The sequence below is a fragment of the Papaver somniferum genome, unplaced genomic scaffold (assembly GCF_003573695.1).
Source record: "Papaver somniferum cultivar HN1 unplaced genomic scaffold, ASM357369v1 unplaced-scaffold_74, whole genome shotgun sequence".
In the NCBI taxonomy this organism is placed as follows: domain Eukaryota; kingdom Viridiplantae; phylum Streptophyta; class Magnoliopsida; order Ranunculales; family Papaveraceae; genus Papaver; species Papaver somniferum.
In genome coordinates, this window is record NW_020650304.1 from 260,266 (window position 1) to 287,086 (window position 26,821).

At 36.1% G+C, this 26,821-nt stretch overlaps 3 protein-coding genes across 3 annotated transcripts; 2 read left to right on the forward strand and 1 right to left on the reverse strand.

The window, feature by feature from the left end:
• Nucleotides 1-975: 975 nt before the first annotated feature.
• Nucleotides 976-3,299, forward strand: LOC113344144 (uncharacterized 38.1 kDa protein-like). Its single transcript, XM_026588177.1, has 9 exons — nt 976-1,303; nt 1,396-1,451; nt 1,576-1,690; nt 1,820-1,942; nt 2,041-2,231; nt 2,308-2,367; nt 2,449-2,608; nt 2,720-2,788; nt 2,889-3,299. The coding sequence occupies exons 1-9, from the start codon at nt 1,097-1,099 to the stop codon at nt 2,988-2,990; spliced, it is 1,083 nt and encodes a 360-aa protein (XP_026443962.1). The 5' UTR covers nt 976-1,096; the 3' UTR covers nt 2,991-3,299.
• A 1,638-nt stretch (nt 3,300-4,937) lies between these two features.
• LOC113344145 (uncharacterized 38.1 kDa protein-like) lies at nt 4,938-7,277 on the forward strand. The gene is made up of 9 exons (XM_026588178.1): nt 4,938-5,273; nt 5,358-5,413; nt 5,531-5,645; nt 5,865-5,984; nt 6,087-6,277; nt 6,354-6,413; nt 6,486-6,645; nt 6,761-6,829; nt 6,921-7,277. The coding sequence occupies exons 1-9, from the start codon at nt 5,067-5,069 to the stop codon at nt 7,020-7,022; spliced, it is 1,080 nt and encodes a 359-aa protein (XP_026443963.1). The 5' UTR covers nt 4,938-5,066; the 3' UTR covers nt 7,023-7,277.
• Nucleotides 7,278-13,487: 6,210 nt separating this feature from the next.
• On the reverse strand, nt 13,488-15,822 carry LOC113344141 (beta-caryophyllene synthase-like). Its single transcript, XM_026588174.1, has 4 exons — nt 15,216-15,822; nt 15,121-15,161; nt 14,907-14,997; nt 13,488-13,677 (listed from the first exon to the last, which is right to left on the reverse strand). Exons 1-4 carry the CDS (start codon nt 15,674-15,676, stop codon nt 13,488-13,490), a joined length of 783 nt encoding a protein of 260 aa, XP_026443959.1. The 5' UTR covers nt 15,677-15,822.
• Between the last annotated feature and the right edge of the window lie 10,999 nt (nt 15,823-26,821).

The window sequence follows — 26,821 nt, forward strand, 5'->3', positions numbered from 1 at the left end:
AATTTGAATTTGCGGCAACTTATAATCAGTAGGTTTTGTAATATATTTAACTCCCGATTAACGCTGAATCCAAAACACGAACCAAGAAATACTGCACCTCGTATAATCGGACGTCTGGCAAATATTTTGGCCTCCGATTGCATTCGGAGGGTAACAATGTTATCATATCCTCCGAATATATAAGGGTAATTTCGCCATTACGAATTACGCGAGATAAGGGCTGACTACATTTTCACTTTGGGTGACCTTTTTTGTTTTATTGTTGGCCCCTAAATCCTTTTGAGTGGCCCCTAAAAACGCCAGGCTTATTATCCGTGGATAAGTTGAGATGATCTATCAATGACCATTAGGCCAAAGACCACAGCGTGGGAAACTTCTGTTTTGTTTGCAATTATGAGTTAGGACATTAGTAATTCATTTTGAGTGAAAATTGTGAGATGCACCAATTTTCAATAATATAAAATGTTGACAGAAAGTTTCCACCTGATTTTACCCGCCAATTTTATTAGTAAAAATAGTTAATAATCTCAGTAAAATGTTGACAGAAAGTTTCCACGTGAGTTTGAAGTTTCAAGAATACAAAGCTGTTGCTCCAACCAACTATTTTTCTACAAACATTTACTAAGAATAATGGAAATTTACCAGCTTGGAACTACTCTTGCTGCTCATTCGCCAAGTATAGCATGACAATGAGTTCTAGTCCTTCGAATTGAGCACTTGCCCTATCCTGAAAATCTAATTTAACGCGATGATTAATCCACATCAGCACGCAAACAACTAGTCAGCGCACCAGTCGGGTTGCTATAATCTAGCTATTTTAGTAATAACAGTTTAGACTTCTGCTTGACTTGACTTTCTTTCTCACTTCTCTCCGTCTTCCCAATAATTTCTCAGTGCTTTGCTAAAAATAAAAAACATTATTTTCCTAGTACTACTACCTGCTTTTTCCTTTATGTTCTATTATTAAATTCTTACTTTAGCTTTGTGACTTTATCATTATCACTCTCTTTCTTCCCATCTCATTCTTCAGATTCTTCCATTTCCACAAAAATCCTGTAAAACAATCTAGTCTCAATCTTTCTTCATTTGTTTCAATATGGGGATGTTATCAACTATCTGTCAAGTATTGGTTGCAGGAATTGCAGCAAGATTTCTTTACAAGAATTGGTTCAGTCCAAAAACTGAAGATTCTGGGTCATCAACAGTTTCATCAGATCATAACTATGGTACTACTATCTCCTCCGCTGCTGTTAGTGTTTCAACTTTGGCTCATGATCTTCTTATCTTTGAGATCACTTCTCAGGTATATCCAATATTCAACAGCTTTAACTTGAATTTCTTGATCCTTACTTATATTTACTAATTGCAATGAAATTTCTTGAATTTTGATCCAAGGTTCCTGAAAAACTTCGTGAGAATGTTGCATCTTCAAAGCAAGTTCAAGCTAATTGGTACTACCATTGCTTTGATCTTACTTGTTTGATTTCAAAAACCCACATTTTTATGAATCTAATTTTCTAACTTTAGTAAATTGGGATGTATCGGTGAAATGAAGCTTGAAATTTGTGTGTGAAGGTACAAGAAACTATTGCAGGCATGGAGAGAAGCAAATCCAACACCCAAAACACCTGGACAAGTATCTAGGCTTGTCATTCTAACCTTGCATCCGCACGGAGTCACCGAAGTAGAGGTACGCGACTCCATTGTGTTAATTTTATTTTATGATTGGTTGGTAGAAATTAGGACACTCTACCAGAGTAATAATTTCAATTGTTGATCATTGGGACACGGTACTAAGAGATTCTTGTTTTTGTCAAAGGGTCTATTGAGATTCTATGGTCTTCCGAGTCTGCTTGAGCCTTGGGTTAGAATTCATGAAGCAGCAACTGTCACTCCTCCATCTCGACCTGAAGGAGTGAAATTCGAATTAAATACTTGTCGGGTGAGATATTCTTCCTTGAAATGATTGCGAAACTACCTCATTTTGTGTTCTCTAGAAATGGTTTCAAATTTGGTTTCACAAGTGGAAATTACTACCAGGTGGATGCTTATGCTGTTGCTGATGGAGACGGCTTAACTGTTTATGTTGATGTCGCGGACCCAACGGAAGCCACCCTGAGTGTGCCTGAGGATGTTCGAGTGGCAGTATCAGAACGATCAAAAGCACGTGCATCCAAAGATAAGCCAAAGGCAAAAGCACTGCATAAGACCATTAACGATGCTGGTTACAGGTTTTCGCTTATCTCAAAATTTGTTTCTTCATTAATAAAAGTCGCCAAAACCCAGTTTGTGGTTTATTACATACAGAGTCGTACTTGGTCCAAACAAAAAGGAAATTCTTGCCAGAAAGTACCGGATTCGGTTGAGGTAAGACGTACACTGCCTGCTTATTTGATATTGATTACATATGAATTTGCAGTTGTTTTTAACACGCTATTTAATAAACAGGGGCATTGATGCACCAGAGAACAAACAGCCCTTTGGAAAAGAGGCGAAGAAAGAACTTACTAAGCTTCTTAAAGGCAATTGTGTGATTGTTCAGGTGTACGGGGAGGACAAATATAATCGACTTGTAGGAGACGTTTATTGCAATGGACAATTTGCACAGGTACCGCACGACTGCCTTATTGCCAGCAGTTCCATATTGTATTACTTACATTCTAAGAAACCCTCTTTCTATAGTCTCATATTCTTTGCATTTTTCCTTTCCTTGGTGCAGGAAGTAATGCTCAAGAAAGGGCTCGCTTGGCATTATGCAGCTTTTGACAAACGCCCTGAACTCAGAAAGGTGAGTTTCAATCCATATTTTGATTTTAGTTGTTCTTATTTCTCGAACTTATTCTTAATTTGTTGCACGTTATTTGACACACATTTATGTTTTGCATTAGTGGGCTAAGGAGGCTAAAGCTGCTGGGATCGGGTTATGGGCAGATTCAGATCCTGAAGAGCCATGGAAATGGAGAAAAAATAACCCCACTCCATATGTATAGGTTAGGTTGTCTGGCTAAGCAACCAAATGGAAAGGAAGTTGCCAATGCTTTCGCCTTTGTATATTAGCAGAAAACCTTGAGGTAAGTGATAGTGTATCTTAGAGACAGTACTTACCATCACAAGTCATCCAAATCTTCTTTCTACTAGCAGTTTAGAGGATTTGCTGTGCATATGTATGTTTTTTTATCTGTTTATTAGTACTGGACTCTTTGAATTTTGATATACAGCTGATCTGTATAATTGTATCGCGTCAGTGATGCATGTATGTCTAAAATGGTTGCAGTAGAGACTAGAGATTCATGTCTTCACCTGAAAATCTAAGCAAACTTATGGTATTTGGGAAAAGGCAGATTTTGAACACCCTCTATATAACGGAAGCCTTCAGAGTTCAGATTAACAGGCGCTTCAAAACCCTCTCTTAAAGTTCTAACATCTGAGAAATACTTACTTAAAACCTCTGTGAAAAATATTTGTCTCGAACAGAAGACATGGGAGCATATGCAAACCGCGTCTACTCAAAGCTTTACTCAGTTCCTTAAAAGTGAAGGTAAAACTTTCGGAAAGGCACGCACGAATATAAACATTTCATTTGAAAAGTAATGTGTGGTCCAATCCAAAAATGATAAAGATTTTCCACCTGCTTTGCCCATCAGCCTGTGTACCAAAATACCTGTTGGTTATCATAAAAGACACCAAAAGTGTACCTTAGACAATACTAAGTTCATTTTATTTTTTCTTTCTTCTTTGCAAATTGCAAGTTGTCTTAGTTAAATACTCATTACGTTCCAATTTACTTGAAGTTGTAGAGTTTTTCACGGATATTAAGAAATATCATAGAGAGTAAAATCTTTCTAGTAATATTCATATTAATTCCTACTTAAAAATTAAATAACCTAGTTTTGTGTTTCTAGAATATAGAAAAAGTTATCAATCCCATAGTAATGTACCTGAGATGTACAAGATTAAAGTAATTGTTTTTGTGTTGACTGACGTGAGAATTAATTCTTTGGTGTGATTCCAAAGCAGAGGTAGATTGGTGAAAATTAGAAAAAAATACTAAAACTATCATCAAATTTAGAACATAAAAAAAAATCCTAAAAAGACAAGTAAAATAGAACGGAGGAAGTATTAGCTAACAGTAGTTGATTGTGAATTAGTCACCGCATTATTTCGATGTTAGCAGAAATAGAGAACAACCGCTGTAAAAATTGATTCTCTATGTATTTTTATTTCATCGGGCTCCCATACTAAACACTAACCTTTTTGATGTAGTAATTATGTCGAAAGAAACTACATCTCAAAATAAAAATAGAAATGGGCATTAAATATGCTCCGGTCTTTTATAAAGGGATTATCAATATTACTTGGGGGTGATACCAATGGACAAATAAATGTTAACAATCCTGACTTTTGGATCCCTGAATTGGTATCACCCCTTAGTATACTAGCAGTCTCTCACTCCGAGCTCCAACAATTACACTAGAAATCCTGAGTCAGCTTAACCTCTCAGAAATATATCCAAACCTTACAGTCATGTCTACTCAAAATTTTACTGAAACAATGAATTAAAAGTTCAAACTTGATTTTAAGTGCAAAAGAGCCCAAAGATAATGGTGTGGTCCAAAAAGAGTTTCCACCTGCTAATATGTCCCATCCATTTTAAAAACAATATTAGGCTGCTAGCAAACAAATTCCTTGGGAAGTAGCGGCTAAACTAAAGACTCAAATACTCTTCTCTTGTTGACTTCTCAGTTGAGTCAATCCTCCTACCTAATTCTCATAATTGTTATCCACGGGTACTAATGGGGTGTACCAATGTGATTAGGGGTGTACTAAATCCAAATCAAACAAAACAACTTTCACCATTGGATTGGGCTACTCCTATCAGATAAGTTCCACCGATTAGCAACTTATGAATTATCCTTTTAACTTGCTTTTGTATTATTTTGGGAGTACTACTTAGTGTTCTTCTTACCCACTTTCCCTTTGCATTTTGTTTTTTCAAACTTCGTTTCATTTTCACATAACCTTGTAACTCTGCTTAATCCATCTTAATTCAGTTTCAAGTTTTCAATATGGGAATTCTCTCAAGTCTTCGCAAGGGAGTTGGAAACGCTCTTGTTAGGATCATATATGGGAATTGTTTCAAGCCAACAACGTCTGATGATGATGATCAAGATTATTCTAACATATCATCACCAGATCACCATGTCTCCCAACCTCCTACAAATGGTGTTCTATCTCTGGCTTCTGATCTTTTTCACTTTGACAATACTTGTGAGGTAAAACCTCTCCAACACCTTCATTTTAACCTGGCTCTTCCATTTTATTGTATTAACATGAAATTTCTTGATATTTTTTTTAAGGTTCCTGAATTACTTAGTGAGCATGTTGCATCATCAAAGAAAGCCCAAGTTAAATGGTACAATTCTTTGATCCTAGCTACTTTGATTGATCTAAAAATATTCATATTGAGCTTGATTGGATAAAAATGTTTTAATCAATGTAGTTTGAAATTCGTGTCTGGAAAATGTTGAAGGTACAAAAAAATATTGAAAGCATGGAAAGGTGCAAAACCACCACCAAAAACACCTGAGCAAGCATCTAGGCTTGTCATGCAGACCTTACACCAACACCAAAAGGCCGATGTCGAGGTACATATGTAAATTACTGGACATGCATATCTAAAATTTGTACTTTCTACTAACTGCTAGGAATTAGGATGCCAATGAGTTTCGAAATGATGTCTTGTGGGTGTCAACACCTAATGACTTTACTGATCTATTAGAACGTCATGTCAAATTCAGTTTGATTTTTTGTTTGTTGTTGTAATACTGAGAAAATAGACTAAGGGGTTTTTGTTTTTGTCAAAGGGTCTATTGAAATTCTATGGTCTTCCAGTTCTGCATGAGCATGAAATTGACATTCCTGCAGAAGAAGACTTTCCTCCTCCTCGGCCTGAAGGAGTGAAATTCGAATTACTCACATTTCCGGTGAGATAATGCTGCTGTCTAAAATGATTGCAAAACTAGCTCATTTTCTATTTTAATTGAAACAATTTCAAGTTTGCTTTCATAATTGGAAATTACTACTAGGTGGATGCACAATCTGTTCCTGATGGGGACGGCTTAACCGTTTATGTTGACGTCGCGGACCCCAGGGAAGCCACCATCAGTGTGCCTGAGGATGTACAAGCGGCAGTATCAGAACGATCAAAAGCACGTGCATCCAAAGATTATACGAAGGCAGATGCGCTGCATAAGACCATTGTAGATGCTGGTTACAGGTTCTTGCTTATCCCTAATTTATTTCTTCAACAATAAAAGTTGCTGAAACCAATTTTGTTGATACTTTATATGCAGAATCCTAAAAGGTTCAAACAATGAGGAAGTTCTTGCCAGAAAGTATCGGATTCGATTGAGGTAGAACCGAGTCTTATTCGAGTTTGGTTATTCGAAGTCGAATTAGTTTTAATCATAATCTTGAATAAACAGGGGCATCGATGCACCAGAGAACAAACAGCCATCTGGAAAGGAGGCGAAGAAAGAACTTATTAAGCTGGTTCAAGGAAATTGTGTGATTATTCATGTTTATGGGGAGGATAAATATAATCGACTCGTAGGAGATGTTTATTGCAATGGGAAATTTGTGCAGGTACAACTGCCTTACTGCCAGCAGTTCCATTAGATTAGTTACATTCTAAGAAATCCCGTTTCTATAGTCTCATATTGTTTCATTTTCTTTGCATCTTTCCTTTCCTTGGGTGCAGGAAGTAATGCTCAAGAAAGGGCTTGCTTGGCATTATGCAGCGTTTGACAAGCGTCCTGAACTCAAAAAGGTGAGTTACAAGATATACTTGATTTTAGCTGTTCTTATTTCTCAAACTTAATCTTAATTGCACATTATTTGACACACATGTTTTGCATTAGTGGGCTAAGGAGGCTAAAGCTGCTGGGATTGGATTATGGGCATCTTCAGATCCTGAAAAGCCATGGGAATGGAGAAAAAACAACAGCCGCGATGGAAACTAGACAAACAGAATTTAGGATTTGGTGTATGTGTCTGTTTTTCTATTCAGTTGTTTACTACTGGAGTTACAGGACGTTAATAGAGCTGTTGTGATCACTTGTATTTTTGCATTATTTGGTTATTGCTGCAACTTTGCGCAGTGAATGTTTACCAAGTATTGCTTAGTATCGCAGTGTCCTTACACTTTTGTATCTTAGATCATCAACCATCTGTTTACAGCATTTAACAAACAATTGCTCTTTCTTTGTAAATTGTAACTCTAGATTTGTAAATGGCACACGCACACGCAAAAGAGAACAGCATAATATTGCAGGTTAGATTAAGATGAGTCTGTATGGGTAGGATCGTCAATGTGAATTGGGTTAACTATCAAAGACAAGACATGCTTTATGCTCTTCGAATGCTCTGCCCCAAGTGCATCTGCATATTGATACATGAACAAAGATGTTCTTGTTAAATTTAGAACCAAGTTAACGAATGAACGATCAAAAGGAGATGAATCAAACAGGAGTCGGTTCATATCTTTCCATGTTTCCATGACTAGGCCTTTTATGTGTTCGCGGGCATCCTTTCAGGAGACATTTGTTTCTTGCATATAACAGTATACGGAGGATGCAACTTCACCTCTTTTTAGCTCTGCCTATATTCATGATTGAGTAAAAACGACTCCAGTCAGTTATCAGTTATGGATTGGTAATAACATATCAATTGTTGGTTTTGTATACTGTCTTAAATTTTTTACCATTGAGGTTGCAAGATCATTCGAAAGTTGGCATACCAGACATGCAGAATAGGGAAGTGGATGATTATTCTTGAAGGGATCTAATACACCGTCATTGATATTTTAATTACTAGCAACAAATGCAATCTCTGTTGTGATACCAACTCCACATTAGCCTATGCAGTTTCCTTATTTAGAACTAATATAATTAGTCTGTTTATTTCCTTGTTTAGATAGTTGTTCAAGAGCTATTAAAACTCTAGTTCTTTACTTCTTCTGCACGGCTTTGAAGCTATAAATAGCCTGGCCAACAATTACTTTGATTATCAGTTAATAAAAACAAACTCTTTTCTTAATCTTTCTCTCTTAACTTCTTCGTAGAGGTGGCTAATCCCCAACTCAAAGGGTTCTATCCTGGTTTCTTAAGTATTTGGTCTGATTTTCATCGTGTTTGGTGTTGTACCATAACACCTGGATCAGAGCAGGTTTTGATCAGTCCCTAAATTTTACCAATTTTTTTTAGAGATGTCTTCTACAAAAAATTTAAAACTCGTTCAAGATAGCATTGTTAATGTTAGTCAGAAACTTGACACTCTTGTCACCACCATTAACAACAACCATACTCATGATGAAGAAGCTCGTGACAGAAAGAAAGCTGAAGATAAACAACTTCGTAAAGAAGACCGTGCTGTTAGGAAACTAGATTTATCTGTACATACAACGGAGCTGTCTAATACTCTTACAACAACCCTCACAGCAGCCTTAACCACAACTTTGGGAACCACATTACGTGCGGTGTTTCGAGAATTTATTCCCCAGCTTAATGGTGCATCTCCTCCACCACCTCCACCTCCTACTGGTGGTAATGAAACTAATATCCGAGCTAGCTCAATCAGTCTGAAGTTCCCAACTTTTGATGGTGATGATCCGGATGGTTGGATTTTTTCTGCAGACCAGTATTTTAGTTTGCATGTTGTTGATGATAATATGAAACTTGCCATTGCTTCTGCACATCTTAAGGGTGATTCCAATGGTTGGTATCGTTGTAAAAGGACAACAATTGTTGTGACTACTTGGCCAGAGTTTTGTTCTCTTGTTCGTGCTAGTTTTTCGCCTGCGAAATTTGTTTATGCTAGAATGGAAATCAGTACAATTAAACAGAAAGGTACGGTTCGTGAGCACATTCCTTAGTTTGAACGACTGTTGAATTTTGTCATAGATTTACCTAACGATCACTTGATCAATTGTTTTATCCATTCACTAAAACTGGATATTGGTTCTATGGTTAAACTACTTGAACCTCCAACTTTAACTGCGGCTTTCACAAAGACAATTAATCAGGAATTTGTTTTGTTAGCCACCAGTTCTATCCCCAAGCCTTTTCGTCCTCCACAGCTCAGGTCTACAACAGCTGCTGCTACTACTCCTTTTAGAAAACCTAACCTACCACCTAGAGATAAGAGACTTTCATGGGAAGAACAAAAAGAAAAACGAGAAAAAGGATTGCTTTTTAATTGTGATCAATTATTTACACCTGGGAATTTGTGCTTGAATCCAAGATTGTTGATATTGGATGGATCTCCAGATACAGATGAGTCTTTTGTTGAGTAAGTTGATGAAGAACTTGTCAAAGAACAACCCACAGTTTTTGCAGAAACATCGGAGTCAACACTTTCTTTTCATTCACTAATGGGTTCTCATTCTCCTAGAACAATTCGCATCTCAGGTTTCACAAAGGGACAAGCATTAACAGTCCTTCTTGATTCGGGTTCTACTCATAATTTCCTTCATCCAAGAAAAGCTAAGCAATGTGGCTACCCAATTTTCTCTAGAGATGCTGCTTTACGTGTGACAATTGGTGATGGTGGTCAGATAAGTACTCAGGGTTTTTGCTCTAATATTCCACTTAAATTCCAGAACTATGAGTTTACTTCTGATTTTCATCTTTTACCTATTAGTGGCTATGATGCTGTGCTAGCCATTCAATGGTTACACGCAGTAGGTGCAATTTCTTTGGATTTTACAGCTTTGACTATGAAATTCCGCATTAATGATTCTGAAATTATTTTGGTGGGCAATGATTCTCCCAAGGTAATGACGCTAGATAGTTCTCCTATGCAGCTCTTATTGGATAGAGAGAAGTATGGAATTTTGTTCCAATTATGTGCATTAAATGATGCTACACCTACTACTGCTTCAGTCTTGGCACCTGAAATCCAACAATTAATATCTACTTATTCATATATTTTTGAGACTCTTATTTCACTACCTCCTTCAAGACAGCATGACCATCATATTCCCTTGTTACCTGATTCTTCTCCTGTCAATGTTCGTCCTTATCGTTATCCACATTTTCAGAAGAATAAAATTGAGAAGATAATTTTATAATTACAACAAGCAGGCCTTATTAGAGTTCAAGTCCTTTTTCTTCTCCAATTTTGATGGTTAGAAAGAAAGATGGAACTTGACGTACATGTGTAGATTATCGTGTACTAAATAAGATAACCGGTAAAGATCGTTTTCCAATTCCTATGGTCGACGAACTCCTGGATGAACTACATGATGCTTGTATATTCACAAAGTTAGATTTACGTTCTGGTTATTATCAAATCAGACTATTTGGCCCTGATATTCACAAGACTGCTTTTCGTACACATGATGTGCATTACGAGTTTCTTGTCATGCCATTTGGTATTTCAAATGCACCAGCCACTTTCCAAAGCTTGATGAATCACATATTCACACCTTATTTACGCAGTTTTGTGCTTGTGTTTTTTGATCATATACTGACCTATAGCAAGAGTTTTTTTGAACATGTTGAACATCTGAAAATAGTTTTTGAGATTTTACGCTCTTATAAGGTGTTTCTGAAGGAAACTAAGTGTACATTTGCTCAGCCTTCTCTGGGTTATTTAGGCCATGTTATTTCATCTGAAGGTGTCTCAGTGGAAGATGATAAAATCAAGAGCATTCTTTCTTGGTCTATTCCTAGTACACTTAAAGAGCTTAGAGCATTTTTGGGTCTTGATGGATATTATTGTAAGTTTTTTAAGAACTTTGGCATGATTAGTCATCCTTTAACTCAGCTGTTTAAGAAAGATGCTTTTATCTGGACTGATGCTGCAACTTCTTCATTCAAACAACTTCAGCATGCTCTCACTACTACCCCTGTATTAATATTGCTAGGTTAAGCAAAGACTTTTATCTTGAGTGTGATGCTTCTGCTGGGGGTTTAGGCGCTGTGTTAATGCAATCTTAGAGACCTATTGCTTATTACAACAAACCGTTATCTGATAAGAACTTGAATCTTTCCATCTATGATAAAGAGATGCTTTCAATTGTGTCTGCTGTTCAGAAATGGTGACCATACTTATTGGGACGATACTTCAAGATATACACAGATCATAGGAGCTTGAAATATTTTTTGGATCAAAAATTATCATCCATGGAACAACAAAAATGGCTCTCCAAGTTATATGACTATCAAATTATTTTTCGCAAAGGCAAGGAGAATATTGCTGCAGATGCTTTATCTCGTCTGTGAGGTCCTCAACTAGCTTTACTCTCCATACCTATCTTTTTTGGTGTACATGATATTGTAGCTGAGTGTCATCAAGATGAAGAGTATGCATCACTTATTGCTGGTTTGAGTGCTAACCCTGAATTTAAACGTAATTACACTTACGCAGATGGCATTCTAATATATAAGCAGCGTATTGTGGTTGTTTCTTCTTCTTCATGGTGTTCCAAATTGCTTACGGAATTTCATGCAACTCCACTGGGGGCTCATTCAGGTTATCTAAGAACTCTCAAGAGACTTCAACAAAATTTTTATTTGAAAGGCATGAAAAATTCCCTTAAAGAGTTCATTGATCATTGTGACATCTGCCAACGCAACAAATCTAAATCAGTGTCTCCTCCTGGATTATTAAACCCTTTTCCAATACCTGTTGATGTTTGGCTTGATATTTCAATGGATTTCATTGACGGGTTTCCGTTATCTGAAAGAAAAAGTTCAGTTTTGGTTGTGGTTGATCGTCTCTCCAAGTATGCTCATTTTATTGCTTTATCTCATCCATATTCTGCCAGCACAGAAGTATTGTCAGTGATCGAGATGTGATATTCATGAGTAACTTTTGGAAATATTATTTTTCTTTACAAGGTGCACAATTATGTCACAATTCAGCTTATCACCCATAATCAGATGGTCAAACTGAAGTTACTAATCGAACTTTGGAATGCTACTTACGCTGTTTTGCTGGTATGAAACCAAAAGATTAGTTTAAATTGTTGTCGTGGACTAAATGGTGATATAATACAATCTTTCATACTGCTATTCAAATGACTCCTTATGAAGCTTTATATAGTCGATCTCCACCAACGATTTTATCATATTTACCAGGCTCTACACCGGTGCATGATGTTGATCTCAATTTTCATGCATGAGATCACACTCTTAAACTCTTAAAATCACACTTGCTTGAAGAACAGACTTGGGTGAAGAAATATGCTGACTCTCATCGCACAAAAAGATCTTTTCAGATTAATGATTGGGTTTATTTGCGACTACAACCATACGGCAAACTACTGTGGCTAGCACATCTTTTTCGAAGCTCTCTCCTCGATTTTATGGTCCCTTTAGAGTTTTGGAGAAAATTGGAAGTGTGGTTTATAAACTTGAGCTTCATGCAACAAGTCGTATTCATCATGTTTTCCACGTTTTTCAACTAAAAAGGAACTTAGGAATGACTATTATGTAGTTGCTATTTTACCAGATATCATTGACTATGAAAAATGGGAACCATCTCCATTTTTACATCATAGAACGTACAAGAAAGGTAATAATGCCGGTACACAGTGGTTAGTGCATTGGAACATCATCCTGAAGATGAAGCCACTTGGGAGGATGCTGACGAGTTCATTGCAAGGTTTCCAGATTTTAAGACTTAGAGTACAAGTCTGTTTACCAGGGGGTGGGATGTTGTGATACCAACTCCACATTAGCCTATCCAGTTTCCTTATTTAGAACTACTATAATTAGTCTGTTTATTTCCTTGTTTAGATAGTTGTTTAAGAGTTATTAAAACTCCAGTTGTTTACTTCTTCTGTACGGCTTTGAAGCTATAAATATCCTGGCCAACGATTATTTTGATTATCAGTTAATAAAAAAAAACTCTTTTCTTAATCTTTCTCTCTTAACTTCTTCATAGAGGTGGCTAACTCCGAACTCAAAGGGTTTTATCCTGATTTCTTAAGTATTTGGTCTGATTTTCATTATGTTTGGTGTTGGACCATAACAGAGACACATATCCAACAGATGAAACTGAGCCATTGTGCTGATATTCCACAAAAGTTGGCATGTATCCCTTTTGGCACCATTTCGTTTCTGTTGACATTGCCTTTACCGAATTGGCCAACTAAAAGAATGAATAAACCTAATTATTCTCAAATTCAAAGCAAGTGCAATAAAAGGTAAACCAACAATCAATATACACATGTACCGATTCAGTTAAGTGCGGTAAGATGTGAAATTGTTGTTCTCTAAGTATCTCGAAAGCCATTTCATTGACAGTGTTGTAGAGGGCTAAGAAACATATCTTCATGTAATATGACAGTTTATCTACGGCTATGCAATCCCACCTTTAAATTAAAATTTGTAATTTAGAATCACAGGAGTTTTCACTAAATTACTTGAAAATTGAGTAATACGGTTATACCTTTCTATAGCATATGTGAATAATTCAAGTTAATCTAATGATCCATAAACATCATAGATGTCATCGATTACTAGAGCAAAGCTTAGGATTTTGGTGAGCCATTCTATATAACGTGCATATTTTGGCTCCCAACAAAACCCAACATTTGACAAGAAGCACTCAACAATTCGGTCTCTAGTGAAATTCAATTTCTTTGTAACCCCCAAATTGTTCCACCACCTGAACAAAAATGACATGCATAATAATAGCGCATGTAGTATGTTAAAACAATGCAAATAATGGACCACATGCACTAAAATTGTATGCAGTAGACATGCACCTTGATATCTTATGGAGTTCCATCTTGTGTTGGTCCTAAACCATGTTAAAATTCAATTTAGCCAATTCAAAGAGAAGAGGATTCATATCTTTTTGAGACTCATATGCCTCAATGAATAACCTGGCTTCTGATCTTTGAACCCTCCAGTGAATTGGTTTCTCTAAGGGGCGACGAACTTGTTTAGATAGGTCGAGTTTCATACACTTTATTTTCTTGATAAAATCTCATAACTCATAACATTAGATAATTTGATAACGTTGTCCAAAATCTAAAATTTTGAACAATGTTGAACATCATTGTTCCATCTCATCAATCTAAAATTTGAATAATGTAGCTCAACATTATTAAATATCACTGAAGAATTCAATGATTAGGCGTACACTTTTCACCTTCACCTGATAGTTTCATGTACTTATTTTGTACAAATAAGTTCTTTTTGGATAATTTTAATTTTACAATTCAGTAGAGAGGGTCATTTTTGGAATCGACATATATATGTGATTCTAAACATGCATATTCTGTAGAGCTAGATGAATTTGTCTTGAAATGTAATGATAAAAACAAAAATATTCGCTAGACTTATTGTTGCTGGACGTGAATAGCTTCCAACCTAAGTTGGTTCTAATATAGCTCCAGTAACTAATATAAATTTTCAGATGCAAGGAAATAGTAGATAGAGAATACTAGTGATTGAAAGAAATTCAGTCATTAAAAAAATTGTTGTTACACGTAAATAGCTTCCAATGTGTTTATGTAGTTGCACCAAAATAAGTTGTAATATAGCTCCATCGATTAGTATAGATTTTCAGTTGCAAGGAATTTGTAGATAGAGAACACTATCGACTAAAAGAAAATTAGTCGCTACATTTGTTGTGGCTGAACAGAGATAGCTTCTAGAGTTTTCAAGTAGTCGCTTCAGGTCAGTTGTATGATAAGTCTAGCGGCTAACATAGATTTTTAGTTGTAAGAAGATAGTGTATAATATTTTGTAGTGACTATTATTTTTCCAGAAGCAAGCATGAATAGCTACCGGAAACCAACAACTAATTTTTTAGATAGTCGATAAAATTTAGTCGCAAGAGACGCTTTTTCTTTTAGTTAGATGTCTCCCCCTCCCCAAAGCACATACGCCTCTTCAAATAAGCTCAGCATTCCCTTAATATCGTTGGTAATTGATTCCTTGAACCCACCTATTGCGTGTCTGAATTCATCATAAATATCTGCCGCTCACAAGATAAATTTATCATTAGCTAAAAGAATTGGCAAACCGAACTTCTAGAATAATTGAACAGAACAAATTGGCGGGGGTTTAGTTTTGTGGCTGATATGTCATGTTAAATTACTTTGAGATTCATGAAAACCATACTGCCTAAGAAGCCTAAACCTGAGAGAAGTTGTATATAAGTGATCTTTCGTTTTCTAGGCATCATCATGGCACCTGTTCTCTAGTATTTTGTGGATGTCTTCCTCAAAAATGTAACTCGTTCCGAGACTTTGAATGACATCGATCAGCTCAAGCTTTGCCAGTGGTTTTTCGGCCTCCTTAAGCGTAACCCTCACTAAGTTCACTTGTTTTTCTTTCTCCATCAGTAATTCCGCATCTGTTTTGCACTGTATATACATAAACACAGAAACAAACAAGTAATTAGCATACATACTCATAAATAGATGTTGACATATATAAATGAACTCAATGATCACCGAGTAGTTATTCTTAGGTGACTCAACAAAATGCTTATAATCCCAAATTGTAGGTTGGTACTGAAAGTGTTCGGAAGCTTCTAATTGTGCAAGGTGTTTAGTACTAATTGGCAACAGGGTCGAGGATGGGGTGAAGGTAGAAGGAGGAGGTGAAGAAGAAGAAGAAGTCGGGAGTGGAAAGTTAATAGTATAAGACATTATTACAGTGATCTTATTAGTTGGTGCTGATTTTTAATGCAAGTTATCTCCTATTAAGAAGATTGATATATGTACTTGCTAATCGAGTCATTTTGCATTTTATTAATGTTACATGTGCACCCTATCCAGGCATGCTTTTATTTTATCTTAGAAACGCTTAGTGTTCATTTTTAAAACACAAAATTGGTTAAAAAGACCAAAATCAATAATTCTTGGGTGAAAAAGACATGTAAAATTTGATACTGTTTAAATGGACGTGAATGTAAAAATAGTCGGGATGTAAACAGTTTCATTCTACCCATTTTCAAATACTTTTTCTTATTTTTAATTTACATCAGGATGCATCCAGTTTCAGCCTCGCTTATTTTAAAGTTTAAGTCAGGATGAATCCAGTTTCATTCTTGCTATTTTTTTTGGTGTCCATTTCACCCATACTAATTTTTACTCGTCCATTAGAACCATGTTTTAAAAATATTTGGACAAATGATCCATTTTCCGTTTTTAAAATTGAACTCTAAGGCCAAGCACTATAGGAGGGGTTATCCCTTTCCTATCCCTTAAATGTGGTGAAGGGATATAGGTCAAAAGGCAACCTCACTAGAGTATGCTTTTATCCCTTTCCTACGTTGTCGTGTAAATAGTACCAAACGGAAACTCTATCTTTTTTTTCCCCAATTTTTTAGGTAAAAAAGATAACTTAGAGTAAAAAAAAGGAGATATAATAGGTAAAGAAAAAAATTGGTAAAAAAAAAAGTGTGATAAAGAAAAGTTTTAGGGTAAAACTTGGAAAATCAGAAACGCATATATACTTAGTTTCCGTGTAAAAAGTCACGGATACTGAGTATCCGTTTCATTTGAAAAAAGGAAACTGAATATCCGTAAAGTACAATTTTACACGGAAACTAACTTTCCTTGCAGTTTCCCTTCCCTACTGCCTGAATCAGATCTGATTAACTTTGGGTACTAGGGAAGAGATATACTTATTTATGGAGGGATATGAGAGATCATAGTAATTGCAAATTGGGATTTTTCCCTACATTTAAGGGATAGGAAAGGGAAAAGAGTAACCATGCTTGGCCTAAGCAATACTATTGAGATGTAGCCAGTTTGCTGAGATCAGAGGTTTCGTTCCAAAATTTGTTGAAATCTTATACTACGCTTTACTTGTGTTTCTAAAATAAAACAGAACAAACAAGCCTTCGAAAAATAGTTGTAGGTTGAGGGTTGAGAACGCCACGTATGAACCCACACGTAAAAAAAATTAAAAATACACCCTTTAGAATTTAGGATTTAGAATTCAGGGTTCAGTTGGTGATGGTGGCGGCAGGGGTGGTTTCACTGGTGTTTTAGATGGTGGTTTTGATGGTGGTGATGGCTACCACAATGATGATTTTGGTGGTGATGACGATGGAGGTGGTTGTTGTTGGTGGTTCAGGCGATGGCGTTCAACTAGTGGTCACGCTGGCAACGAAGGTGATGGTTCTGGTGGTAGTGGTGGTGCTTCAGGGTGTGGAGGCGGTAGTTCTGATGTGTTGGTGGTGGTGGAAATATTAAATACATAAACCCCGAATAATAAATCCTGAAACCCTGAATTTTGGAGAACATATTTTTCTCTTTTTGCGCATGTAGGCTCAAACATGTGATTTAACGGGGTTGGATGGAATTATCAACGAAACAAGGAACTTTTTCAATGTATTAAAATATTACAGCATTTCCTCAAGATTGCACTCCATTTTAGGACATCTTTCCAATTTGCACATGGTTATATTCGCTGCGCAAATGGATTGTTCACATTCTAGCTAGTCGTCCTATGGCAACATTTGATCGGCTCTGTTTTGTCTTGGAAATTAACTAGCTTTGATAAACAAGCCATTATTCTTAGCAAGTCCCATGTAATTGTTCCCACAACGAATTTAATTTGGACACTGACACACTATGTTATTAGGCGAAAAAGGCAAATACGGATTTTAGGCCGCCGAGTATGAAATACGAATGTAAGGCCACGACAAGGCTGTTCGAAAAACATGCGTGCAAGGCCACGACAAGTCTTTACGAAAAACATGCATTCAAGCTTCTCATCCACGGAAGCACCGATAAAAAAATGACACGACACGAAAATAAGGATCGACAAAATTCAAAATCATGAAGACATGGACATGTTTATATCAATTCTTCTTAATGTAAAGGAGAATGATTTGGCTGATGTGTCATTCATACATTAATTATCATATTTTCTTCAATGATAGAGTGCAATGTGGCCTATAAGAATCTGATGAAGTTGTCCGCCTTTTGCAACTACAATCACATTAAGGAACTGTTTGCCAAAAGACACTAATGAAAGAACACATTGAAATCTAAATGCAACGATTCAAACTCTATAAAATTAGTTATGCACCGATAATCTTCCCAACGATTCAATCACGTTGTCGTTCTCATCAGGGTGACAAGGTGGGAGCCGGGAGGCAAAATGTGCATTCTTTTAGTCGAACATAAATGTTTGATGAAATTCATTTAATTTTCTTAAAATATTCATCAGGCTGACATGTCGGGAGCCTGGGAGGTAAAATGTGCATTCGGTTAATCCATAGTTTCTGCTGATCGCTAAAACCGAGAGCGTGCTTATTGCTTCCAGTAGAGTTGCTTCGGTCTTCAAGGGGTGAGTTTGCCAAACTGATAGAAGAAGAAATCATCTGAAATAAACTTAAAAGTTTTTGTTATTTTTGGATTGATAATCAATTTAAGTATTCTCTGAGTGTTTGTTATTTTTTGCTCAAATTTTGATATATATCCAAACAAGAAACCATGATTCATTTTTAAGTTCATCTACTTTCAATCTCAAATGAAACATGATGTTTGATCTCTCAGGTTCGAGAAATTCTCTTTTCGCTTGCAAAATGGTTGGTAAATTTTTTACACGACATTGATCTTCTGAATATGGGTTGCTTTATTTGGGAGGGGAATGAAAAATGATTCCAGATAGATTACACTAATGAGGAATCACTCGAAAAGGTATAAAGCATTTCAACAAGTATGGAATTGGTTGAAATATTTGTCTACCAACTTATTTTCGCTTAGGTTTGTTTTTTTACGTCTTGGGGTTATTTTTATCTTCTCCCTTAAAACAGCATGTCGAAACATTAAGGTACGCCCATCTTTGTTATTTATTTCTATAGATTTATTATTAACTTACTTAGGGAGAAATGTGTATTGCGTTATGATTTGTGTCGCATACCAAAAAATTTCACGTCTGTAAGTCTGTTATAGAAACATAGAACTGATATTGGTGATTCATGAAGTTCTCCGAAGCCGCTTCAATCTTTACTCTAAGATGTAACTTAGAGCAGGTACGTATGTTTGATGGTACATACTACATACGATTCGCTTCTTTGTGAACCCATCATAGGTCAGTTTCTGCACATCCAGACATTATCTTTTCCTCATTAATCCTTTTTGAAGAGGATTGCCTGTTCAGAGGTGAAACACTATCCCTGGTGACTCTGTCAGGCATCTAATTCCTTTTTCTAGACCATGTTTTGATCATCACCAGCCAACCCAAGGCGTTGAAGAAGTAATGCACGTTTTCCTAGAAGCATGCATACCAGAAGAATATTTGAACACACAGAACCAGTCAATAGAATGAATGGTGGATGTTGAGGATGGTGAAAGGCGACGTACTTAATCTTAAGCCCATGCCCGTGGATATTAGTTTGTACGCTCAAACTATTTATGACAACAATATAAAGGCTACTCCAAATTGAACGAGTTGGAAGTCCAGAATTGTACTACGTCTTGCGTGTTTATAAATAGTTTAGAGTCTGTTGGGCCATTAAGATTCAAGTTGATAACGTTTTGTTGCCATAAATTTCATGTCTCATGTATATTGGTTGGTAGTGATTTCAACTTTTGATTTGTTTTAGGTTAACTTTTGATTTGTTTTAGGTTCTGAATTTAGGGTTTACGGTATCATTGATACATGATAACGATAAGATGGACGAAAATATAGGAAAACCACACGCAGAAGATAGATGCGCTGATTCAGATGATGAAGAAGATATTTTCCTTCATGTAGCAATGTCCACAATATAAACAACATCTTCAAGGGCTTCCTTTATTTCCCTTCATATATATAACTTGGGTTCGAAGATCCAAACCAAAGAATTTTTAACTTGACATTCTGATGAGGAAAAGAAAGAAGTGGCGCGAATACTTTTTCATTTTACGACTCAAAATAGTCTACTTTAATTTTTATGTTTTGAGAATATTTTCTGCTACCTATTAAGTATGTTGTTGTGAATATGTTTAGAATTAATAATATTTTTGGTTTCAGTTCTTTCCCATGTTGGTGGGTATAGTTTTCAAGTTCCTCGTGTGATTTTGAAGTCGTTCCGCGATGAGTCTATTGAGTTCACATTTATGAAAAGTCCATTGAGTTTATAGTTCAAATTAATATGATTGAAATTGTTTACTGTAATATTGTGTTTAGGTAAGTTCAAACTTAACAATAATTCTAATGGGCGGATAATGTCGATGTATACATGGCTGACTATGAATGTTAACAGAAAAATGCAGGTGTTCATGAACTGTAATTGTTACTCTACAACAAGGGAAAAAATGTTGTATTTTTTGATTCGAAATTGACACAATAGAAACATTCTGATTTCTTTTTTTTTTTTGCTTTTGGCATTGTATTGTTATAGTGCACGGGAAAATGGCATGGCGTTTTATTTTTTTAGTGCCGGATATTGGCATGGTGTTGTTAGAGTCATGAACATTGCTGTATTAATAACAATAGCCCGTGCATCTGCACGGGCATGAAAGGACTTGTATATATATATTAATTAAATAATTTTTATATATTAAGATCACAGTATTACTATGTTATAGTATATTCAAATACATTAATGATGTAAATATATTTTTATACTGTTAGGGTAACCCACCTATAGATAAATTAATTATTATACTAAATTTTCTAACACACTAGATTTCCCAACTAATAAAATGGAATATAGAATCCTACACTGTATCGTGCTTGTTCTGGTACGTGTCAGTGATCCAAAGCTCTTATCACTTATTTCTCCCATGTTATTGTTTAAACACTTAATTGAACTTTGAATATGTCGAAATAATAACTATTCCCAAAATAATTCAAATATGAATGTAGTTATAGATAGTCTAAAAATCCCGGCTAAATTGGGGCCTATTGTGATTAATTTGGGTCTACCACTAAAAAACAAAAAGGGTCATTAAGAAGTAATTTCTAGAAGCTCCTTTATCCTCCTATTTATGTTAATGGCTAGTATGCCCTTATTTAGTAGTGATGATTAACTAAGTTAGTATTAGTGAAATTAATTAGTGTTTGAGTTTGATTATAGTGTTAGGATTAGAGTAGAAATTCATTTCCTCTTTTATGGTTTGGAGGGAAAGAAGAAGTAGAGGGAAAAAAGAAAAAACTAGGGCTTGTGATTTTCTTAGTAAAAATGAAACTTTATAGTGATTATGAAGACTCTAGTAGTGATGAAGAAGTGAGTGCATCTGATAGTCTTGATTTCGATCCTACCGAATTGGATAATTTGTTGAATGAAGAAGAGAACATCAACTAAAGAATGCTTGAGGATATTATTCAAGCACAAGAACAATATCGTCAGGAAGAAGAAGGTGATAATGCTTCTAATAAACAGGTATCGGTTGTAACGATCTACAAACATGTATTTGCACGTCTCGATTATTTTCTTTCCAGAATCGGTTTATTCGATATCACCAAATAAACCGATTCTCGGTAAAATCCCCAAATTGGGTATCATACTCGGTTGTTGTTCATCACCATATAATCTGATTGTAGTAAATTTTTGGCCCGATGAGTATGTGACCAAAGTCGGTTTATGTTAGTGATGTGCATATGTCGATTCCTTCACTTGGATTTTGCAGTAAAATTCACGAAGTTCACAATCAGTTTATTTAGTATATATGTAATCCGATTGTGAAGAAGAAATGTCTCGGGAAAAAATAAGACGAAAATCGGATTACATGTTATGCAACGGAACCGATTGTGAAACTTGGAAATTTTTCTCTAAAATCATCAAGTCCTTAACCGGACTTTATAATTGCTCGTATAATCCGATTCCTGTCAATCGGTTGTCTCGACTGTACACATAAACCGATTCTAAATCCTACACATTTCTATATATGTTGTAGATTGTTGTGATGTTCGACGAAGATCACCCCAAACCCGTATCTCTGCTGGGTGCTGATATCTCTGCCCACTATTTCACCGATTTGGAATGGAAAGAAAGAAACGATGCAAAGCAATGGTTTATAGACAAGGGCATAGAGATCGAATTCATTAGTTTTCGGCCATCGTTCGGAACTTTTTTGTGAGAGAGGTGGCATGGAAAGAAAGAAAGTCACTGGGCAAAGGACAGACCGTACCCGAAGAAGACAACAAGGGAATACATTACTAAATCAAAGAAGTATGGTTTCCCGTTTAAGATTATAGTTAATAGACCCAGTGGACCTAATGGTAAGGTATACAAGCTCGAGAAAGCGATCAATGGTTGTCATAATAATGATGATCCGGAATCTCTTATTGGATACGCGGACGATTATGGGTTGAAACCACATCAATTGGAAACAATAAGGTCGATGAAAGTGTGTAAACCAAGTGACATACTTAGGAAGATTAAGGAGGATGATAAGGGTAACTTGTCCACTTTGAGGTAAATTTACACGGTAAGAGCAGCCTTTAGGAAGTGGGAACGGGATGGTAGAGCGGCTATGGAATAATCTCAGTGGTTAGCCAATCAACACAGATACACAATGAGGAAGCAGATATTGAAAGGAAAAGTGACTCGTATTTTCTTGGCGCATCCGGATATGATCAAGTTGGCCCAATGCTTATATCAAATTTTGTTAACAGATTTTACGTACAAGACCAACAAGTATAACATGCCGTTGTTAAATATAGCTTGCCATACTTCCGACAAGAAAACTTTCACGGTATCATGGGGTTTATGGATCGGGAGAATGATGTGAGTTTTAATTGGATGGTAGAGACCTTGAAGGAGATATACCGTGGCGATCAAACTCCGAGGATCATAGTAACTGATAAGGACCAAGCATTAATGAATGCCATATGAGTGGTTTTTCCGGATGCTAAGCATTTTCTTTGCATATGACACATACAATGAAATATTAGAAGTAATTATAGGGGTCATATCCAAATGCCAAAGCCACAAAAAAGTACCGCTCGTGAAAAGGAGGAAGATGAGCGTCTTCAAAAACTAACTCCGGAACAACGAGAGGATGACAAGAACAAAACCAACTTATAGTATGAAGAAAATGGGTTACTATGGAAGGCTTTTCAACATCATTGGGATTTGATGGTACACTCAATGTCCGTGTCCGAGTTTGAATCTTATTTGGAGAGTTTTATTGGGCTATGGAACAAGGATTAAGAGAAATGTGTGGTTTATTGCTTGAATGAATTGTTGGATCCGTACAAGGAAAATTTGTCTATGCTTACACCTGCCAACACATGCATTACAAGAATGAGGCGAAAAGTATCGCGGAAGGATCTCATGGACGTTTGAAGAGCTTGCTACGAGGGAGCCAAAACATCGTGGTTACGATACAAAAAGCCATCCATGAGTACACCAAGTATGATATCGTCAAGATAACCATGCAAATGGAAGAGAGTAGGATGAAAATCATCACAAGCGACAAGGATTACCATTGGTGGATTATACGTTTAAACAATAGGGTGTCTCATTGGGCAATCATTTCTATGATGAAGGATTACAAATATTATGTGGAAAACGAGATGGGGAGAAGGGGAATTGTATGTTCATGTATGACAATGACGGCCTTGGGATTTCCGTGTCGTCACATGATTGCAAAGTACCAACATGGAATTCCTATTGAAGTCATTGATCTGTTTTGGAAGCAACTAACTTTCAAACCACCCCCAACCGAAGAACCATTAGAATCCTTTGTGGACACGGATAATGGAAGATAAATCATTGAGAAATTCGCAAAAAAGGATGGCTTGGCATGACAAGTTTTGATGTACGACTTAAAACTAGCCGCTAACCCCCATATGGTATCGGTCGGAGAACCAACGGTGCTACCGCCGACGGCCGGTAGATCACCTACCAACATGGATAAAATGGAAAAAAGGAAAGAGTTTAAGGTTGCAATGAGTACCGGAAAAAACCTGTTATTGAGTCATGAAAAAGACTTTTCTCAACACGAGTATGAAGACGCTAAATATGAAGAGGTGCGGGTTCCAAAGAAAAGGGGTCGACCAAAGAAGGGGGAAAGTGGGACAAGTAGCGAACAAGCCAAGACAAGTGTTCCAAACGTTCCTTCAAAAATTGAGCATGAAGAGGCACTGACTAAGAGGAAAAGGGGTTGAAAGAAGGGAGAAAGCTGGACAAGTAGCGCATATATGGTCCTTTCAAATGATCCAATCTCTCCTTCGCTACATGAGGATCCAATCGATCCTTCTCAAGAAAGTCAAGTGCCAACGATAAACGATGAGACAAATGCTCTAATCGGTCCTTCTCAAGAGAGTCAAGCGAGTACAACACGAGTATCAAGGATACACGCATGGAAGGGATAAGCAAGACAAATGGTTTCTATGGTGACTCTAAGGGACGCTCTTGGTGATGGAAGCACGCCTAGGGATGAACGAGGTAGACCTCATCGAATGTATTACACCATAAGCACTATGTTTTGAACGAGTATTATTCAAAACTTCCTGAATTCATTAAGCACTATGTTTTATCTACCGACGATATGGATGCAGATGAGAATTGTGGTTATTACGTTGCGTCGGAACAAGTATGTCATATAAGTTTGGCAGACGATGAGAACCTAACCCAATGCCAATATTTTAGAAAGATGATGGCCTTGCGCCTACAAGAAGAAAAGGATTTTTACATTTCAATGATGAAGGAAGGATCAAGAAAGGATAAAGAAGTGAGATTTGGTGAAATGGTTGCTAGTGTATAAGGGCCAAAGGGGAATGGACCAATTACCCCAGAGTATTGGATGAGCATGCCTCTATATGGTCATATTCTGGCGGAAATGTGGAGTTGTGTTGTTCATTTATTTGGCCAGGGAAGATATTATACATACGCCCCCAAGTACACTATTTGAGATGAATCTCTTAAGGATCGGAGGATTGTTTTACTCAACCCTAACAACATACATTATAACGGTCTTAAGCTACGTGAAGATTGTCCATTACCACCGCTGTGTAGGCTTCATTATGACTCAGATCTCACCAAAAAATGGCTTGAAAAATACGAGACCAACATAAAGCGTTGGGAATAGTTAGTCGAGTCGGATCAAATGAAGGGTCTTCAAGTGTTGGAATGAGTATTTTCCTCTTGTTAAGAACTTGAACTATCAGATGTTTATATTTTTTCGCTTTCATATATTATATGTTGCAAACTGAACCAAGCTTAATGAATGAAAGTGAATTGTCTTTTTTGGGTACGTTGGACTCATAAAATTTGTAACATAATCGGTCTTATAATACATTTTTAAAGTCCGATTCTGCAGGTAGTTTGTTGCAACTTTTTCAGAATCGTTATATACTACAACTGTTATAAAATGATTCTGACTTCAAGCAAGAATCGATTTACTGAGGAACTATTATAAACCGATTCTGAACAAATTATTTCAGATTCGGTCTTTATGGACGATAACGTAATCCGATTTTGGGAAGAATAAGTTACAGAAGAACACCCAATTTTTAACTAAATAATCGGATTACATATGGTCTAACATGGTCCGAGGTTCTTCCATAATCGGTCTTTATGTACAATAATATGATCCGATTTTGGGAAGAAAAAGTTACAGAAGAACATAAAATTTTTAACTCAATAATCGGATTACATATGGTCCAACATGATCCGATTGTGGATCATTTCCACTTTTCATAAACTCTTAACCTCGTTTATTTTCCTTGAGTTTCTCTTCATATTTTGTCATAGCCGGTGACGATGATATGGTTTCTTTTGTAGTTATTTGTTTGCTTAAAAATTCATCCATTACATTAACATATTTGTTAGGTGATGAAGATGAAGTCACATTTGTAGTTGTTTGTTCGCTTCTTTTGCGTATCTCTTCTTCCATTGCCGCAATTGATTCGGTTGTTTGCTTGCATCTTCTAGGTATGTGTTCGACTGAATTGGTAGTTGATGATGATGGACTTGACATCTTCAAATGAAAAAAAATTAACAACGGAGAAATATTTCTTTGGATTAGGTAGTGTATGATAGAGAATAGGCTATCCTATTTATATACACAAAGTACAAACGACTATAATTTTCAAATTCAAAAAAGTAGCCGTTAACAGTCACAATCGGATTATATATATGCACTAATAATCCGATTTTTGATTTATCTACAAATCCGAATTTTAACCCTGAATCGGTTGATGCATGCATTAACGTAAACCGATTATGGTTGATGTTCACCCAGAATCGGTTTATGTAGGTGCACAATAAAAACCAATTGCTTGTAACATCAACCATGATCGGACTATTATGGTGCACACATAAACCGATTCTGTGTGGGTTTTCAGAAAATTTGATGAGTGAATTTCAAAGATTTAGAGGTAAATCATTGTAGAGTATCTCTTACAAGGAATGGATGAAAGGGATTTAACTCAATCACTTGAATTGTTTGGTTTTGGGTTTTTTATTTTCAAAACCCAAAAAGGGTCATTAGATTTCAATTATTGTGATTGATTAGGTTTTAGTCTTAGTTTTGATTTTAATAGAAATTGAAAAAAAAATTGAGTTTTAATTAATGAATTCTTTATTTGTTAATTAAGTGATTATGATTTTGTATTTGTATTTGTATTAGAATAATTAAAGTTTCCTTCAAGGTTAATTCAGTATTCTTACCATCATTTAGACACTCCATATCCTACTCTTTAAATTAGTTGAAATAATTGATAGGTTCAAATTAATCACAGTAGACCCCAATTTAGCTTGGCTAATAATACACATAAAAGTAAAAAGCAAGATGAATGGACGAAAATGCTAGCCAAGTCCTGTTACTCCTTTTTCAGTTTTCTTACAAGAAAATAGTCCCGTCACTTACTTATTTCATGTTTGGCCTTACACGTAG

Excerpts from the sequence above, each read along its gene's own strand:
- LOC113344144 (XM_026588177.1), top strand. The coding sequence starts at position 1,097 with ATGGGGATGTTATCAACTATCTGTCAAGTATTGGTTGCAGGAATTGCA. Across the intron at positions 1,452-1,575 it reads AAGCAAGTTCAAGCTAATTG|GTACAAGAAACTATTGCAGG; the intron begins GTACTACCATTG and ends TTGTGTGTGAAG. Across the intron at positions 1,943-2,040 it reads TCGAATTAAATACTTGTCGG|GTGGATGCTTATGCTGTTGC; the intron begins GTGAGATATTCT and ends AATTACTACCAG.
- LOC113344145 (XM_026588178.1), top strand. The coding sequence starts at position 5,067 with ATGGGAATTCTCTCAAGTCTTCGCAAGGGAGTTGGAAACGCTCTTGTT. Across the intron at positions 5,646-5,864 it reads ACCAAAAGGCCGATGTCGAG|GGTCTATTGAAATTCTATGG; the intron begins GTACATATGTAA and ends TTTTTGTCAAAG. Across the intron at positions 6,646-6,760 it reads GCAATGGGAAATTTGTGCAG|GAAGTAATGCTCAAGAAAGG; the intron begins GTACAACTGCCT and ends CCTTGGGTGCAG.
- LOC113344141 (XM_026588174.1), bottom strand. The coding sequence starts at position 15,676 with ATGTCTTATACTATTAACTTTCCACTCCCGACTTCTTCTTCTTCTTCA. Across the intron at positions 15,162-15,215 it reads CACAAAATACTAGAGAACAG|GTTTAGGCTTCTTAGGCAGT; the intron begins GTGCCATGATGA and ends AACTTCTCTCAG. Across the intron at positions 14,998-15,120 it reads TGGTTTTCATGAATCTCAAA|ATATTTATGATGAATTCAGA; the intron begins GTAATTTAACAT and ends TGTGAGCGGCAG.